Source organism: Dromiciops gliroides, chromosome 4, assembly GCF_019393635.1.
Source record: "Dromiciops gliroides isolate mDroGli1 chromosome 4, mDroGli1.pri, whole genome shotgun sequence".
Lineage (NCBI taxonomy): Eukaryota > Metazoa > Chordata > Mammalia > Microbiotheria > Microbiotheriidae > Dromiciops > Dromiciops gliroides.
Window position 1 is genome coordinate 126,456,456 of NC_057864.1, and position 18,826 is coordinate 126,475,281.

An 18,826-nucleotide genomic window follows, 5' to 3' on the forward strand; every position below is an offset into this window, starting at 1 on the left:
CTGAGAACTTTGCTTCCTATTTCACTGAAAAAAAATTGAAGCCATTCTCCATGAGGTTCCTCTTTTCCCCTCTTCCTCAATCCACATCTCACATAGTGGCCTTCTGACACTATCTCCTCCTTCACTTGTTGTTCAGTTGTGTCCAACTCTTCGTGATCCCATTTGGGGTTTTCTTGCAAAGATACTGGAATGGTCTGCCATTTCTTTCTCCGGCTCATTTTACAGATGAAGAAACCAAGGCAAACAGGGTTAAGGAACTTACCCAGGGTCACACAACTAGTGAGTGTCTGAGGCCAGATTTGAACTCTTGTGGAATATACAGGCTGTCCCAAAGTCTTGGTGTAGTGTTAAGCTATTAAAGCTTTCAGATTCCCCATATAAAATATAATATACAAGATATAGCTTCTGTTCTCAATGAATTTATGATCTAAGGGGAAAGATAATATAAACTCAACCAAATCTATTAGCAGTGGGAATTTTTTAAGAACAACAGGAAAAAACGGAATGAATGAATGAATGAATGAATGAATGAATGAATGAATGAATGAATGAACGAATGAATAAAGCATTTTTTAGGCACTTGCTGTGTGCAAAGCATTGTGCTAAGCCCTGGGGAATAAGTAAAACAGCCAATTTTACAGATGAGGAACCAAGGCAAATAAGGTTTAAGAACCCCTGTTCTCAAGGCTCACATTCTAATGGGAAAGACAACACATGTAGAAGATTTCAGCTCCAAGTCAGATAGAAATGTCCCATGGTCCTTAGGGTGTCTCTTCTTTAATGTTATTGCCACAGATAAAATTAAATTGGTTTCTGGTATTGAACCATTTAACATGGGCTAGAAGAATTGCTATTCCAAAAGTTCCTGGGGATGTTTCAGAAGAAATACCCCAACAGGAAAGGAATCAGTGCTACAGGGGGCCCCTGATGTGATTAAAATAGGTTAGACTATCATTTCCACCTTCCTTCTTTCTATTTCATACCATATTCTCCAAAGACATGCTCTCGGTGGGTAAGCTGTCTTTGGCATCGCCAGCATGCTCTTTTTTACCTTCCCCCCACTCCCACCCCTACTTCCTCCCTTGGCCTCAGGTACCCTGTACCTTTTGCTTCCTTCTTTTCCTCTCCATCAATCATTCTCTGAGCCTCAGTTTCTCCATATGAAAAATAAAGATAACAATAGCACTTTCATCACAGGACTTTTGTTAAAAACAAATGAGATCAAAGGAGCAGAGAGCTAGTGCTAGGCAGGGGCCTCAGAGCCTGTCTAGTCCAACCTCTTCATTTTACAGATAAGGAAACCCAGGGAGGTTAAACAAGTGGCCTAGATTCATAGCTAGCAAGTATCAGTGGTGAGATTTGAACCCAGGCCCTCTATGTCCCAAACCAGTGCTCTGCCCATTGTACCAAAATAATGGATATAAAGCACTAGGTAAATGTGAGTTACAATTATTATGAAAACGTCTTTACAAGAAAGATTCTAATGTCATTATCTTTCTTTACCTTAGAGTAAATTTGTCAATAGTATATTTGCATTTTAAGCCTCTTTTCTGTTTGAGGAATAAAAGGTTTTGACTCATAAAGTGAATTTTAAGTAACAGGAAACAGGAGGAAGGAGGAGAATCTCTGATTCAGGCACCCACCTAGTCCATCTATGCATATGGCTGACTGCAGCAAACCAGGTCTCTACTTGATCATCATGCCTGGGCAGGGATAGGACAGGAAGCAGGGTACAAGCCATTTTAGGAATTTTAGGGCTGAAAAAGACCTTAGACAATATGGGACCACAGAACCTCAGACCTGGAAAAGGAATCTCAGAAGACATCTGAGCAAGATTATTCAAATGATCCTAGATCTGCTTCATGAAAGGGCTTGGAAGGGAAGAGGGAAGAGGGGGGTCCCAATGCCCTTAGCACAATATATGCCCAGGAGAAGGAGGTTTGAATATAGAGAAATATGGAGGAATAAGGGGAGCCAGCAAAGGGAACAGAGGAGGAGTGGTTAGTGAAGTAAGAGGAGAATAAAGAGAATGAAGGCAAGGGAATAGAGAATATTGAGGGGAAAGGAGCAGAACCTTAAAGAATCATTTTGATACCTGGAGCAAAAAAACATAAAACCCACCCTCAAATCAACTTTTTTAAGGAAAATTCATGTAAGGGGGTGGTGATGATGTTCTAGGACAGAAGGGAGGTAGGAAGACAGAAATCCTATTGCTAAGCCCAGGGTAGGTAGTGAAATGATAAAGCACTGGTCCTGAAGTCAGGAAGATCTGAGTTCAAATTTGGCCTCAGATACTTATTATCTATGTGACCCTGGGCAAGTCACTTAACCCTTATCTGCTTGGTTCCTCATCTGTAAAATTGGGACATACTGGAGAAGGAAATGGCAAACTACTCCAGTATCTTTGCCACAAAAACTTCATGGACAAGTTGTGGGGTCACAAAGTCAGACAGGACTCAACAACAGCAGAATTCAGGGTGAGGAATACCAAGCTGGGGAGAAGCTCACCTGGGGTGTGGCTGCCAAAGAGAGGAAGTGGTAGCTTCCTGGTTAGTGGTAGCTTCTTATTTTAACCAAACACTCATGCTGACTAGGGTACTTGGTAACTCAGATATATCCATACTGCTAAAAGAGTCCAAAGTGTGGCTGGCTTTTTCAGTGCCCTGGAACAAAGTCTCAGTTGCTCCACCTTAGTTGTAGCTCTGAGAGGGTCAAATGAAGGCTGAGAAGAATGAGGGCTGGGGAAAGGCTAATATTCGAGAAAGTCATCTCAATAGAATGACTGATGGGAGAGGAACTATACTGAAGTGGGATTGAGGAGTGAGTAGGGGGTTGAAGTGAAAGCAGACTATTCTTTAAAGAAGTTGGACAGTGAGAGGGAGGGGGAGATGGTCCTGGAGCTGCAGAGCATAAAGGGGTCAAATGACGGAAGGCTCTTTTGGGGTAGTACCTACTATGTTCCAGGCACTGGGCCAAACACTTTTTGCAAATATCATCTCATTTGACTTGAATTTGTTTGCAGACAATAGGAAAAAAGTCAGTGGAGAGGGAGAGGAAGATGATTGACAGAGAAGGGTCTAGAGGAGGCAGGGGGAGATGATGCAGAGCACCAGTGGAGAGAGTGGTTAGCCTTGGCCAGGAGACTCTCCTACCTGTGAGACAGATGGAAAAAATAGGAGGATGGACAAAGACCCAGAGAAGGGGAGACCACCTGATGAGAATGTGGGGTAGGGAGTAGAACTGGAGGATGAATAAAAGACCGAATATCCAATCTGGCCTTAGATACTTAGTAGCTACATGACCCCAGGCAAGGCACTAAACCCCAATTGCCTCAAAAAAAAAAAAAAGACAAGATCGATATTGGACATCCATGCAGCATCCTGCCTGGGGTGTCCCCTGCTGAGTAAATGAAGGTACAAGCAAGAAAATACATGAAAGGTTGGCCTAACTCACTGAAGATTTCAGGATTGGAAAGCCATATCTCTATGGAGAGGCAGAAAGAGTAGCATACTGGATAGGACTCTGATCAGAAAGAGCAGAGTCCTAGTCTTGCCACAGATACTTGCTTTGTGACCTTGGGCAACTCATTTTGTCTTTATGGAACTCAGTTCCCATATGTGTAAAGTGAAGGGGTTGGACTTGATGGCTTCTATGGTCCCTTCCAGTTCAAAATCATCTGCAAAATGGGTGTAATAGTACTTATAAGAAGAATAGATTCCATTTACATAGGGCTTGAAAGTTTACAAAGTTTAGAAATATTTTGTTTTATCCTTACAACAACCCTAAAGTGCTTTTATTATCTCCATTTTACGGATGAGAAAACTGAGGTAGCCGGAGGTTGTGACTTGCCCAGGGTCACAGAACTAGCAAGTGTCTGAGGCAGGAAATGAATTCTGATTTTCCTCACTCCAGGTCCAGCGCTCTATCCACTGCACTGCCTGGCTACCTGGCACCTTCCTCACAGCGTTATTATAAGAGTCAGATGAGCTCATATATGTATGCAAAGGGATTTATTTGCAAGACTTAGAGTGCTACATAAATATCAGCTATTGCTATCTAACTTTAGGGTCTGGTTACTGTGAAAATTCATTTGAGCAGATCCCAGATTGAGATCAGCAGAAAAACTCGGGCAGTTCATTTTCAAATGTTTGGTGGGCTGGGAGTAGGTAAGGAGGTGGAAAAATACAGCTGGGTCCCAGTTAATGTCAAAGATGATCTCCTGAACTGGTCTCGTGTACTTGAATTCCCATTGTTCGAAGTTATGATGTCATAAAATGTGGTCATTGGTCCAAGCCCAGCGGAAATATGCTGTGTAAACTCAAACGATATGAGCAGACCAGGCCACTTCTGTTCTGTTCACACATTAGGCCTGGTTGTAATGAAACGTTCAGACCCTTGAGATTACAAATAATTAGACACATGGAGAAGCCAGAGCCTTCAAGAAAAATAGGGCATGTGTCCTTATCTGTAAAGTGGACATAAGCTACTTGCAAGCAGTCTCCTGCTCAGTAGTTGGAGGAGTGTCTTAGTGCTAAGTTAGAATAGGGCCCAGATGATTCTCCTGGTATATGAATTACTTACATTACCCTGAATATTTAATGTATTTTTTAAATTTCATGAAACAGTTGGTATTGTGTTAAAAAAAAAATGTGGGATCTGTGGAAGTAGCTCCCCTTCCCTTGGAGGAAATATGCTGTGAGCAAAAGGATCATTTGGGGAAGTGGTAGAAAGAGGACTAGATTGGGAATTGGGAGACCTGGGTTCTGGACCTAACTCTGCTATTACTTAGCCATGTGACCTAGGGAGTTACTTAACCACTCTGAACCTCAGTCTCCTCATCTATAAAGTAAGCAAGTTGAACTGATCTCTGAACTACCTTCCAGCCCTGATCTTCAAGAATTCTTGCATCTGACAAGAGAACGCTGTGATGCCTAGAACAACAGATAGAAGGAAGAAAAGAAAATTGTGGGATAATGACTGGATACCTAAGCAAGCTAAATTGAATGGCCAAGAAAAGTAAAGCTCCCAACCAGATGGTGGGCAGGAGTGATGTTTCTGAGACAGCAGGAAACAACCTTCAATTATGTCCCATGGGTAATGAAGGGGTAGTGAGAACAGCAGACAGGCCTGCCTGGTGAGCAGTAATCTGAGGAAGGATGATTCCTTCAGAGATAGATGCCCAACCTTGCCTGCTCAGTGAAGAAAGGACTGTGACTCAAATGAATAATCCCTTCAACCACAAGTGTAGCAGTGTCTTCACCAAAGTGAATATGAGAATCTTTGCTTCATTCTGCTGAAAATACATGAATGGCCAGAAGTATGCTCTTGTGGAAATGAGAGGTATATTGATGGTTGGGAAACCCTCAAGACCTACCTCTTTTCTATGGGGCTACAGAGCCCCATGTTCAGCTACTCATAAGACGTCTCCATTAGGGTGTCCCACAAGCATATTAGATTCTAGAATGTAAACAAACACTTTAAAGCATAAAAAGTATGTATGTGTGTATATATACATATACATATATACACACATAAATATATTATTTTATGTGATACAACAACTATAAGGTAGATGCTATATCCATTTTACAGATGAGGTTGCAACTCAGGCAGGTTAAATTATTTGCCCAGGATCACATACATAATGTGTCGGGGACAGAATTCAAACCCAGGTCTTCCTGATTCAAGATCTAATGCTTTATTCTCTATACCAATAAGGCACAAAGACTGTTGTATTTGCAATCAGGAGAGATGTGGTTCTTCTCTCTGCAGCTTTCTACACTGTTGACCCTCCTGGCATTTCCTAATTTCCATTCTGCATTTCTGACCACACCTCAGTTGGTGGGTTCATCATCATCCCCTCCCCACCACAGTACAAATTGTTCCCAATGAACAAGCATTTTTTTTTTAAACTGGGTCTCTTTATCTCACCTGGGCTGAAAGTACAGCAGTAATTCATGGGCCCAGTCCAGTGCTGATTGGTACAGAAGCTTTAACCTAGTCTTTTTTCTGACCTGAACCAATTGGCCCATCCTTAAGTAGGCCAGTGGTCCTCCAATCCCAGGGGTTCACCATATAAGTGCCAAACTTCACTTGGGCACCTGATAGGCTGTAGTCTATCTCACAACTCAGAACTCCCAAACTCAAGCAACCCCTCTTCCCCTGCCTCTCCCACCTCATCTGGCCCAGTAGCAGGGATTATACGTGTATACCAACACACTCAGTCAAGAAGCATTTATTGATTGATTGATTGTGGGGCAGTGAGGCTTAAGTGACTTGCCCAGGGTCACACAGCTAGTAAGTGTCAAGTGTCTGAGGTCAGATTTGAACTCAGGTCCTCCTGAATCCAGGGCCAGTGCTTTATCCACTGTGCCACCTAGCTGCCCCTCCAGCCATTTTTAGAAGAGAGAGGGATTGAGGGTTTGGGTTTTTTATGAGCTATCCAAAATGAAGGGGCTTCATATGATTCCTGTGATTGGGATTAGCAGGGGAAGTAAAGTCATGAATCTCTGTCCCACAGGGCCTATGACCTTGAGAGGGGGAACTAGAGGGTGCAGTAGATAGAGTTCTAGGCTTCTAGTCAGGAAGACTCATCTTCCTGAGTTCAAATCTGGCCTTAGATATGTATTAGCTGGAGCAAGTCACTTAACCCTCATTGCCCTACCAAAAAAGAAAGAAAGAAACATTTATTAAGCACCATTAGGAGTCAAATATATAGAGGTAATGTAGAATAGTGGATAAGGAGCTGGCCTTGGATCCAAGAAGATGTGTATTTAAGTTCTCCCTCTGACACATATTGGTTGCATGACCTTGGGCAAATTTAATGGCCTAGGGAACTCTCCAAGAGTTTGAGGTATAGAGAAGGTGCTGACTTGTATCAATAGGAGGAATTTTCCCAATGAGTTTTCTGTACCAATGAAAGCACATGTCCAGTCCCAACCTCTACCTCTATGTGCTAGGCAGCATTTTAGATGCACAGACATAAATGAAATGGTCCCAGGACTCTGATCTAGACTGTCTTACCTCTTCTCTCTACACCTTCTTACTTGGTGATCTCATCTGCTTCCATGAGTTCAGTGATCATCTCTATGAAGATGACTTCAAAATCCAGCACTAATCTCTCCCCTGAATTGCTGTTCCACATCTCCAGTTGTATATTGGGAATCTCCACCAGCATTTTCCCCTTTAAACCAAAATTATTCCAAATTCCAAATGATCTTATTTCTATTGATGGCACCGCCATCCTCCTAGTCATCCAGGTCTGAAACTTGGGAATCATCTATGACTCCTCCCTCTTCACTACCAATTATTTGACAAGTCCTTGATTCTTTCTTATCCATCCTCTTATCTTCACTCATACTACTCCCATCCTGGTATGTCATGATGTCCCTATCACCTCTTGCTTAGATTGTTATGGTAGCTAACTAATTGGATTCCCTCTCTCTAGTCCCTCTGCTCTCCAATTCATCCTTTATAGAAATGCCAAAATAATTTCATTGTGTTACTCATCTGCTCAGAAACCTCCAGTGGTTCCCTGTTCCCCAGGACAAAAATGCAGCCATCTCCCGCTTAACTTCATATTTAAAGAATTTTATGTTACTTGCCTTCAAGTGTTCCATGTTCCAACCAAACTGGACCACCAGCCGTTCTCAAAGCTTCATATCCCATTCGTTGCTTTCATATCCTCAGGTCTTCCCTTATGCCTGTGTATCTCGTGGCCCAACACCACTCCAAGGACTCTGAGCTTATAGAGACCAGGTCCATTACTGGGTTCCTTGGTGACAACAAGAAGGTCAGAATCTCTCTTGGGCTCTGACCACATCTCTAAAATAAAGCTTAGGTATAGTTTATAATGGGATTTTTTCTCTTTCCTGGGTAACAGGGTCCCCTCCTGCAAAAGTATCCAATGGTAAATGTGGGTAATGGGTATGGCATAGCCTTTATTTCTTCAACCCCAGAAACTGCATAAGATGCAACAGACTCATGGATGTACATGAACAAATATGGGAAATAGAAAATATTCAAATAGCTCATTAAACTCTCTAAAAAGTTGGGTGATACAGTGAATAAAGTACTGGCCTGGGGTTAGGAAGACCTGAGTTCAAATCCTCAGATACTTAATTTCCCTCTACCTCAGTTTCCTTATCTGTAAAATGGAGATAATAATAGCACCTGCCTTTCATGGTTATTGTGGGGATCAAAGAGATAATATTTGCAAAGCACTTAACACAATGTCTGGCACATATAGGTACTTAATAAATGCTTGCTTCCTTCCTTCCTTTTTTCCTCTCTGCCTTCCTTCCTTCCTAAAATGCCCTAGGATATAAAAATGCTCTCTGGTCACATAAACAAATACTCCCTATTTACTTCAGACTCGCCTTGGAGCAATTCATAGCAGTGTTATGAAGGGCTGGCAAAGGTCAAATCTCCTTCCCCTGGCATGGCTTTAATTCTCTAGCTATGGCCTTTTCCTGCTGGAGGTCCTCTTCCCTGAGAAGTATGAGAAAATCTTCTCCCCACCAAGGTGGCCAGAGCTCAACTCTGAATCTCAGGAACTCCCAGTCTCTGGAACTCTCCAACTCTTGAATGTAGGATTATGTCTGATTTAACCCCCAAATCCAGAAACTCCAGGCTTAGGCTCAAATGGGCAAATATAGTCCATTTGCCACTGCCATGTGCTTCTCATTTTGTGAAGCTATTTTCTGTTGGTGCAGAGTGTGAAGAGAGGAAGCCCCTCTCTCCCCCATAACTGCTGCAATCCATGGGGAAAAAAGAGGTTAAAAAAAAGATGGAATTATTTAATTATTTAATAGCTCCCTTTATGAAACCACAAGAAAGGTGATTCTTCTGCTAAGAGTATCCTCTTGTTCTTTTGTAAACCAGTCATTAGGAGGCAGCTGCAGTCTCTGGAAGGCTATAATACCATGGAAATCTTCAATATCATGTCCTAGAAATTATGGTACTTCCAATAAAGTGTTAACATAAAGTTCATTTTTTTTAAAAAAGCTGTAATGGCCACTCTTAAGTGGTGGTGGTAATATTAAATTCTGACCACATTAAGAATTAAAAGCAAAGAATCCCTACTAAGAGGAATATTTTCAAGATAACCTGGCTACATCATATGCATAGTTAATTGTTTTATTTTAAGTTTCTTTTGAAAATACAGCAATAAAATTGTTAGATTTTTAAAAATATATAAGCAATTAAGGAAAAAGGACCCACATGTACAAAAATATTTCTAGCAGCTCTCTTTGTGGTGGCAAAGAATTGGACATTGAGGGGATGCCCATCAATTGGGGAATGGCTGAACATGTTTTGGTATATGAATGTAATGGAATACTATTGTGTTATAAGAAATAATGAGCAGGCAGATTTCAGAAAAAAAGTTGGAAAGACTTAAGTGGACTGATGCTGAGTGAAGTGAACAGGACCAGGAGAACAATTCATATGATTTATAATAACAACAATATTGCAAAGACAACTAAGTTTGAAAAACTTGGGAATTCTGATCAATACATAGGGATCAACAATGACTCCAGAAGATTCATGATGAAACATGCTCCTTTGTTTTGTTTGACTATATATATATGTTTGTAACAGAGGTATATTTTTCTTTTTTTTTTCTTTTTCAAAGAGTAGGTAAAAAAGGCTAGGAAGGAAATAACTAGATTGTCATTGATTGAAAAATAAATTGTAATTTTTAAAAAGGGATAGGGTGCATGTCTATTATCATAAAAAGCATCCCCTTCTGGGAAAGCAGGAAATTGAAGGGGAAAAAATTACACCATGTTTCTCTGGTAAAGGTCTCATTTCACAACTATATAGGGAACTGAACCAAATTTATAAAAAATAAAAACCCTTCCCTAATTGATAAATGCTCAAAAGATAAGAAAAGGAGATTTGCAGGAGAAGAAATCAAAGTTATTAATTGTCACATGAAAATGCTCTATTGGGGCAGCTAGGTGGTGCAGTGGATAGAGCACCAGCCCTGGATTCAGGAGTACCTGAGTTCAAATCCGGCCTCAGACACATAACACTTACTAGCTGTGTGACCCTGGGCAAGTCATTAAACCCCAATTGCCTCACTAAAAAAAAAAAGAAAAAGAAAATGCTCTATTGATTAGAGAAATACAAATTAAAACAACTCTAAGCTACCACCTAATACCTATCAAATTGGCTAACATGACAGAAAAGGAAAATAATAAATGCTGGAGGGGATGTGGAAAAATAAGGATGCTAATGCACCGTTGGTGGAGTTGGGAACTGGTCCAACTATTCTGAAGAACAATTTGGAACTATGCCTAAAGGGTGATAAAACTGTGCATAGCCTTTGACCCAGCAATACCACTACTAAATCTATCCCAAACAGATCAAAGAAAAGGAAAAGGACCTATATGTACAAAATTGTGGTGGCAAAGAATTGGACATTGAGGGGATGCCCATCAACTGGGGAATGGCTGAATAAGTTGTGTCATATATGATTGTGATGAAATACTGTTGTGCTATGAGAAATGATGCAGGGGATGGTTTCAGAAAAACCTGGGAAGTCTTATATGAACTGATACAAAGTGAAGTGAGCAGAATCAGGAGAACATTGTACACTGTAACATCAATTTTGAAACCACAATCCACCATAAAAGAATCAGCTACTCTGATCAGTAAAATGATGCAAGATAAGAACTCACAATTGAAAAATGCTTTCTACCTCCAGAGAGAGAATTGATGAATTCTGAGTATAGATTGAAGTATGCTTTTTTTCACTTTCTTTATGTTTCTTGTTTTTTATTGTTTTGTGTTTTTTGCCACATGGCTAATATGGAAATATGTTTTGCATGACTTCACATGTATAACTGATATGTCACTTGCCTTCTCAATTAGTGGGAGCGGGGCAAGAGGGAAGGAGAGAATTTGGAATTCAATTTTTTAAAATGATTATTAAAATTTTTTAAGTTAAAAAAAGAAGCATCCCCTTCTGGAAAATGTCTAAACCCTGTAATGTCTTCAAATTGATTGAAAGGACTCCTTAAATTGATCTAGGATTCTCCTAATTAATCACCATAATACCTGGAGCCAACTCTGCCTTTCAAATCCTTATCCTTCAAGATTCAGGTCAGTTGCCTCCTCTTCTGTGTTGCCTTCCCTGATCCCTCCCTGCCAAAAGAATTCTATTTCTCTTTCCAATAGAATGTCATCTTCTTGAGATTAGAAGCTGCCATTTTTATCATTGTATCCCTAGTGCTTAGCACAGAGCTCTGTACCTAGTAGTTACTTGATGAATGTGTTTCGTAGTGAATTGAATCTTTCCTCTACTCACTGGTTTGTTGGTTTATTTTTCTCCATGGTAATTTGGGGTTTTTTATTGATTTATTTTTTTCTGTGAGGCAATTGGGGTTAAGTGACTTGCCCAGGGTCACACAGCTAGTAAGTGTCAAGGGTCTGAGGCCGGATTTGAACTCAGGTCCTCCTGACTCCAGGGCTGGTGCTCTATCCAGTGTGCCACCTAGTTGCCCCTCTCCATGGTAATTTAACAGAAACCAAGGGTGCAATGGAAAGGGGGTTGACTCTGGAATCAGAGGACCTAGGTTCAAATATCCCTTCTGACATTTACTTCCTGTGTGACCCTGGGCAAGTCACTTAACTTCCCTTAGCCTCAATTTCCTCATCTGTAAAATAATGTCGTTGAACAAGATCAACCCTGAGGTTCCTGTTTACTCTAAATCTTTGATCCTCTGAACCCTGGCACAGATTAAGAAGATGTGGACCCCTGTATCAACACAGCAGCTAAATGGGACCCCAACCCAATAGCAGGTCATTCTATACCTTGAAATTTCAGAAGTAAAATAGAGCTCTGGACACCCATTTCTACTTAATGCCAATCTGTCTCTGGATACAACATTTTAAAATATTTTAAAAACTAATAAATATTGATTTTTTCTCTCTTCCATCTCCCCACTCTTTATTGAAAACAAACACAAACAAAACCCTTGTAATAAATATGTAGTCAAGCAAAACATATTTGAGTGACTCATCAAACCACTTCTAGATTTCCCAGCCCCAAATAAATTTATGTACATAAAGATCCTCTCCCCCACCCCCATAAGCTGGTATCTGTGCAATCTCTTACTCCCACATTTTTTCCAGGATGTTCTAAAACTGACTTGAGAAAGTAGCCTTGCAGGCAGAGGGAACACAGCACTTTACTTAGGGAGGACTAGTCATCCCTTCAGTTGTCTTTCTTTCTGGCCTCATATCAGAATGGGATTGACTCTACAACCTAGGAATGCATGAACCATACATCCATAAGCTGCTGTATGCTGCTTAAATGTGGACTCAAGAGTGATCCTCTCCCTTACCTACAGAAACTCCTGGAGGGCTACACTTTCTGGCCCTAATCAAGTCAGCTTCCTGCCCCTGAGATAGGAGAAAGGCCATACATGATTATCATTGCTTTACATAATAGCATCGATTTTCTGCTAGGCAATTGCTTCTCCTCAAGAGCTGGAGGGGACCTTCAAGGTCATCATCATAGTAAGTGTCTGAGGAAGAATTTTTACAAAGGTCTTCCTAACTTCATGTCTGGTGCTCTGTCTACCAGTTGATCTAGACGACAAAAATGAGAGCCAGATAAAGGGATGACTTGCCCAAGACCACACAAGTATCTGCTCTTTGATTCTGAAGTCAGTTTTCATAGGCACTTACCATCTAGATCTGGGAAGGACTTTAGAGATCATTTGGCTCAGCCCCCTCTTTTTAGAGGTGAGGTCAACTGAGGCCCATGGGAGTGAAATGACTTGCCCAGGATCACATAGCTGCTAAGAGGCAAGGCAGGGATTTGAATTTTGATTCTCTGGCTCCAGATCTGAATCTTTGCCTTATTGAAAATTCACTTCTGATTCTGTCTCCTCAGAAACCTAGCCTGAAAGGGTGACAATAAATTCCTTCCTGTATTTTCTTTTCTCAGCAGTCCCTAAAACTATCCAAAACATATACACTTGAAATGAAAAAAAATGTATTAAAATATTTCTCTATCTTGCTGACTCAGAATGTCAGTTCCTAAAAGGCCAAAACAATGTCACAAAGCAGCTCTGTGGTGTATAAGATCATGCTGTGTGAGATCAATCCCTAAATATCAAACAGATTAATTTGACAGTCCCAAATAATCCCACTAACAAGAATTCCTTGGGCTTTGTTCACAGGTGACTGCTGGTTGCTGGCAGCCATCGCCTCCCTCACCCTGAATGAAGAAATTCTGGCCAGGGTGGTCCCTAAAAACCAAAGCTTCCAGGAAAACTATGCTGGGATCTTCCATTTTCAGGTAACTTCAGAACTGGTCCCCAGGACTCTCCTCAGTAGCAATGTATTATCCAGAGGAACAGGAGGTTAAGCAGAATCCATCAGTGTCTGGTGTTACCAGTCCAGACCCATAGCCCTGATGCTGCTGGGTAGGCTTGGGAGGGAAGCATTGTTGTTTGGGCTTTATAAGGTGAGCTGCCCAAGAGCAGTGTAACTCAATGGAAAGAATACTTGCCTTGGAGAGTGGAACTCAAAAGCCTGAAGGCCAGATTCTAATCTTGCTTTTAACACATATAGAAATGAGGACCACCAAAGGGTACAGATTTAAGGAACCCTGTGGGCTGCATATTGATTTAGAAAACCATATATTAGCATTATCTTTGTTTTACTGTATTTTTATTTGTTTTGTTAAATATTTCCCAGCATTTTAATCTGGTTTAAGACACTTAGAAATGTTTTGCAAGACACATCTTGCTTTTGGAAACTCTCTAAGACTCTTAAGTTGCAGTGGTGCTGATCTGTATCTGTAGAGGGATTTTCTCTTCTATGAGTTCCTTATATGAATGAAATCACATGTTCAGTCCCTATCGCTATTATGAGACAGCACAAGTTCATTTGGCATTGAATGACACCCCGCCCCACCCAGAGATCCCTGCAAAGAGATGGAATTAACCATAAGAAGATAGGAGATATCTTTACATGTAACTGGGGGAAAATATATTATGTTTAAAAAAAAAAAAAAAGAAGATGGGAGATAAAGAAGGAACTAAAAGGAAATAATTCCTTTTTTTTTTAAAGGTTTATTATAAAGTTTTCAGCCTCTCCTCACTTTCTTCCTTTCTCTACTGGTTAATGAAGAACTCCTTACATTAAGCTAAGGGCAAAGAGTTTGGGGTGGCACAGAGGCTGGGGGAGAGTGAGTGAGCTGCTTCTGCTCTCCGACCTGTCTAATGGCAGGACAAGTGGTAGGGAGATGTTCTCACAAAGAGAGAGTCTATATGTTCTCCTGTGCCCCATGCCTGTGGAGGGCTAGGGCTGTGGGGTAGGGTCCTAGGTTTCAAGGACAAGACCCCAGTCCCACAGTGCCACTCACTCTGGTTCCAGCCTACCCATCCCAGCAACCTCCATGTTCAGTAATGACAAGCTACCTCTTGCCTTACAGTTCTGGCAATATGGCGAGTGGGTAGATGTGGTGGTGGATGACAGGCTACCCACCAAGAACAAGGAGCTGCTCTTTGTCCACTCGGCAGAGGGAAGTGAATTCTGGAGTGCCCTCCTGGAGAAAGCCTATGCCAAGTGAGTAACTCTCCCATTGCCCAGGGCCTTGGGAGATCTAAGATGGCAGCATGGGGTACTGCCAAGCTCTGCTACTGAAATGGAGCTTATTTTTGTTTGTTTGTTTGTTTTGCAGGGCTATGGGGGTTAAGTGACTTGCCCAAGGTCACACAGCTAGTAAGTGTCAAGTGTCTGAGGCTGGATTTGAACTCAGGTCCTCCTGAATCCAGGGCTGGTGCTTTATCCACTGCGCCACCTAGCCGCTCCCTGAAATGGAGCTTATAACAACATAGAAAATGCCATCTTTGTTCATGTGGGAGAAGGACTTTGACCAATAGTAATCAATCATGATGTTGCTATCTTCATCAAGAATCCCTTTTACTTCAAAAACACCCAGAAAATACAAGAGTATTTGGTCATATTTTTCATGTTATATTTTTCAACTGAAGACTTCAAAAGACTCCTAGGTCCACAGATTTAGAGCTAGAAACCAAGTAGTCCAACTCCCTCATTTTATGGATGAGGAAACTAGTGTGGAGAGAAGTAAAGTTACTTGCCCAGGTGGTAAATAATAGAGATGGGATTGAAACACAAGTCCTCTAACTCCAGATCCTGTGGGGCCTTTCTCTTGTACCATACTGCATCATTAGTCCCATTTCACAGATATGAACACTGAGGCAACCTGCTAAAATCATATACCATATCATTGATTAGCAACAAGTTTCCCATGTCTCCACACACAATGACACTTCGCATGTCTTTGATCGCCAGAGACAAATCCTGTCCCTAGGACTCAGCTGCTTACTCACACAGGATTGGCTTTCATTCTCATCACTCTTGTTCACCTTGGCTCCTCCCATCATTTGGAGCATTAGTCTCTAAATCATAGAGTAGATAACAACAACATTTAATGTTTCTATTGCACTTTAAAAGATAGTAATGATGGGACAGTGCTTTGAGTACAGACCAAGGATTTGGCCCTGGGCCTGGAGTCAGGAAGCCCTGAGTTCAAATCCAGCTTCAGAAACTTACTAGCTTGTGTGTCTCTGGGCAAGTCACTCAACTGTTGGTTGCTCCAGTTTTTTCATCTGCAAATTGGGGATAATAATAGCACCCAGGATAGTTATGAGGAGCAAACAAGATAATATCTGTAAAGAGCTTTGCAAACCTTAAAGCACCATGTGAATGCTAGGGCTCATTATTTCTTTTCTACAGGGTCAATGGATGTTATGAAGCTCTCTCAGGAGGGGCTACCACAGAGGGCTTTGAGGACTTCACTGGTGGGATAGCTGAGTGGTATGAGCTGAATAAAGCCCCTGCCAACTTGTTCACCATCATCCAGAAGGCCCTGCAGAAGGGTTCTCTCCTCGGCTGCTCCATTGATGTGAGAGGCTACTCTTCCCTGCCTGTCTCTCCCCTTTATTCTCCTCTATTCACCTCAGATACCACCCCCCCCCCGAAATCCTTCTCTCTCCATTCTTGGATGACCCAGTTAGTCCACTTCAGGTATTGTTCAGGCACCATTGTTCTCTATGTAGAACAACTGGGCTGCTGGGAAACAGCAAGGTCTGTCTCCTATACAGCCGAGGGGAGGCATTTTCTCTCTTCCTTCCCAACCTTCCCAACCTCTTTCGATAGTCTTAATCTCCCCCTAAATTTTTCTAAGACCCCCACATCCCTGCAGTGAACACGTTGCCCATGAAATTCATATCTGTCTGGGCCAAACCCAAAGGGACCACCCGCCTAGAAATCAAGTCTCCAATTACCCCAGGGAGGGAAAAGCCCGGAACATTTAGTTTGATATTAGCAGAGCCTCTGGGTCAGCAAAACTGGCAACTCCCAGCCTCCCCTTCCTTGCAGCAGACATCTATCCCCAAGCAGGCTCCAGGGCTAATGGACCTGGGGGGAGATTTCAGAAGGCACAAAAAGTTCATTTCCTGAGCCACAGCATCTGCTGCCAAAACCTTAGCAGGAGGTAGGGAGCAGGATGTCCTGGGCAGTGGCCCACAAGGAGAGGGGTGACTTCAGCAACAGTACCTGAGACCCACATCAAGCAAGTGCTCAGGCTCACAAAGCCATGCCAAGTGACCAGTCCCAGGAAAAGGACCCACCTTTGCTTTGGCCCGAAAGTTCTCTGTAGCATCCTTGCGGCCAGGGACTCAAAAGGGACCTTCTAGGCCACCTGGTCTTATCACTTCCAAAGAAAAGATAACAAACCCAGCCCCCCTTTCAGAAGATAGGAGGAGAATTGTTCTGCCTCGGATGAGACAATAGAGACTCCTGACTCTGGTATTCAGAGTAAATTATTAATCTGAGCCAAAAACCAAGGTACAGATGTTGTAACCTTGTAAACATTAATAATATGAGGAAATAACTCATGGAACATCTGGAAGACTCAGCTCACACTTGAAGGATTTCTGGTTCTAAACCTCAAGACCTGCCTACCTCTCTAAGTAAAGTTACAACAGACCCTGGCCCAAATTGTGATGTGGCTAAATTTGTCTTCAACACACCTAGCCTTTCATGTGCCCTCTCTCTCTTGCCCCCCTGTAGATACCCAATAATGGCATGCTCTCTCTCTCTCCCACTATAAGGAAAGGAGTTGATGCAGTCATTGATACCTTAGTATAAGTTATGGGTCAGTCACTGTGTTAACTCTCCATGGGTTATTTGCATGTTAAACCTCATCTCTTATTGTGGAATGACAGGCTTTATGTCCTATTATGAGAATTTGGGGCAGAAGGTAGCAGGTGGGTGACCACAGCACTAGGCAACCATCTATTTTGCTTATACCTTAGGTCTTGACTAAGGTAGCAACAACAGCCACTCCCCTGGTTTAGGGATTAACCCTCCCCTGCCTTTCCAGATCACAAGTGCTGCAGACTCAGAGGCAGTGACTTTTCAGAAGCTGGTGAAAGGACACGCATACTCAGTCACTGGAGCAGAAGAGGTAATTTGCCCACAGCAGGGACAGTGGTTTAGTTTGGGTTTTTTTTTTTTTTCTTTATTTGTTTATTTTCTGGGGGAGGGGCTTTAAGGGACAGAGGCACTCACTAACATCAAAATTAAAAGTACACTTTGGCCTGGGACAGCACAGGGCGTGGCCCAAGGCAGACAGAAGTCACATTTTAATTCTGATTTCATTTCTAAAAAAGGGCTGCCCCGTATAACTTCCTGGCACTCAAACATGAATCACACTCTCCCACCCTGAGTCATGCTAAGCTTTAAACGTGGTGCACTTTGCCCTCTGCTGGACCCATTTTCTCATTACAAGGATGATTTTTTAAATTGCCAGCCTAGTCCCCTTCTGGAACATAATTTCAATGATGCCTCACTAATCACCTTCATATTTGACCCCTCACAGCCCTGGAGGGTAGGGAAAGCAGATTATTATTACCTCCATTTTACAGATGAAGAAACTGAGTCCCACTGAGTTAAATGGACTGAGTTGAATGGTTCACAGTCACAGATATCAATAGTGACAGAACTCAGACTTGATCCCAAGATTTCTGATCTCTGTTTCAGTGCTTTTTTTAAAAAAAATTCTTTTTTATTATGAACTTAACAATGACTAACAAAGGTAAGCATTCTAACATGTTAAGGAAAAACAGAGAGAGAGAGAGAATGAGGATGAGAATGAATGAGAATGAAACTATGAGCATCAGTTATTCAGAATTTTTAGGGCATATCTTAAATTTAGGCCTCTGTTTGTAACAAATGTAGTAAAAAAAATCAATATGTTGAAAATTGTCTGCGTCTCCATTCCATCACCTCTTCACCAAAAGGGGGCAAGGATGTTTTATCATCAGTTCCCTGCAGTTGTGATTGGTCACTGACTGCACTGATCAGAGTTCTGAAGTCTTTCAAAGGTTGTTTTCCTTTATTGTTGTGGTCATTGTGTAAATCTTCCTCCTGGAATAATAGAACATTAACTTCACTCTGAATCAGTTCATACAGCTCTTCCTAGGTTTCCCTGAATCCCTCATAGCTATCATTTCTCACAATAATATTTCACTGCATTTACTTAACACTAAATATTCAGCCATTCTCCAATTGATGAGTGTCTGTTATGTTTCCAGTTCTTTGCAACAACAACGTTACTGCATATATTTGATAAATATGAGTCCTTTCCCTGTCTTTGACCTCTTTGGAGTATGCCCAGTAGTGGTATTGCTGGATCAAAGGGCATGCACAGTTAAGTGACTCCTGGGTATCTAGTATTCTTTTCACAAGTAAAGAACCTATCAGAAGGTTCATG

At 41.7% G+C, this 18,826-nt stretch overlaps 1 protein-coding gene across 1 annotated transcript in view; it reads left to right on the plus strand.

Annotated features, from left to right (window-relative positions):
• Positions 1 to 18,826, plus strand: part of CAPN2 (calpain 2) — a 90,730-nt gene that overhangs the window by 37,577 nt on the left and 34,327 nt on the right. Inside the window, exons 3-6 of the mRNA XM_044002613.1 lie at positions 13,197 to 13,315; positions 14,456 to 14,589; positions 15,784 to 15,952; positions 17,435 to 17,518. Of these exons, the coding sequence (XP_043858548.1) occupies positions 13,197 to 13,315; positions 14,456 to 14,589; positions 15,784 to 15,952; positions 17,435 to 17,518 (506 nt within the window). The remainder of the gene's footprint in view (positions 1 to 13,196; positions 13,316 to 14,455; positions 14,590 to 15,783; positions 15,953 to 17,434; positions 17,519 to 18,826) is intronic.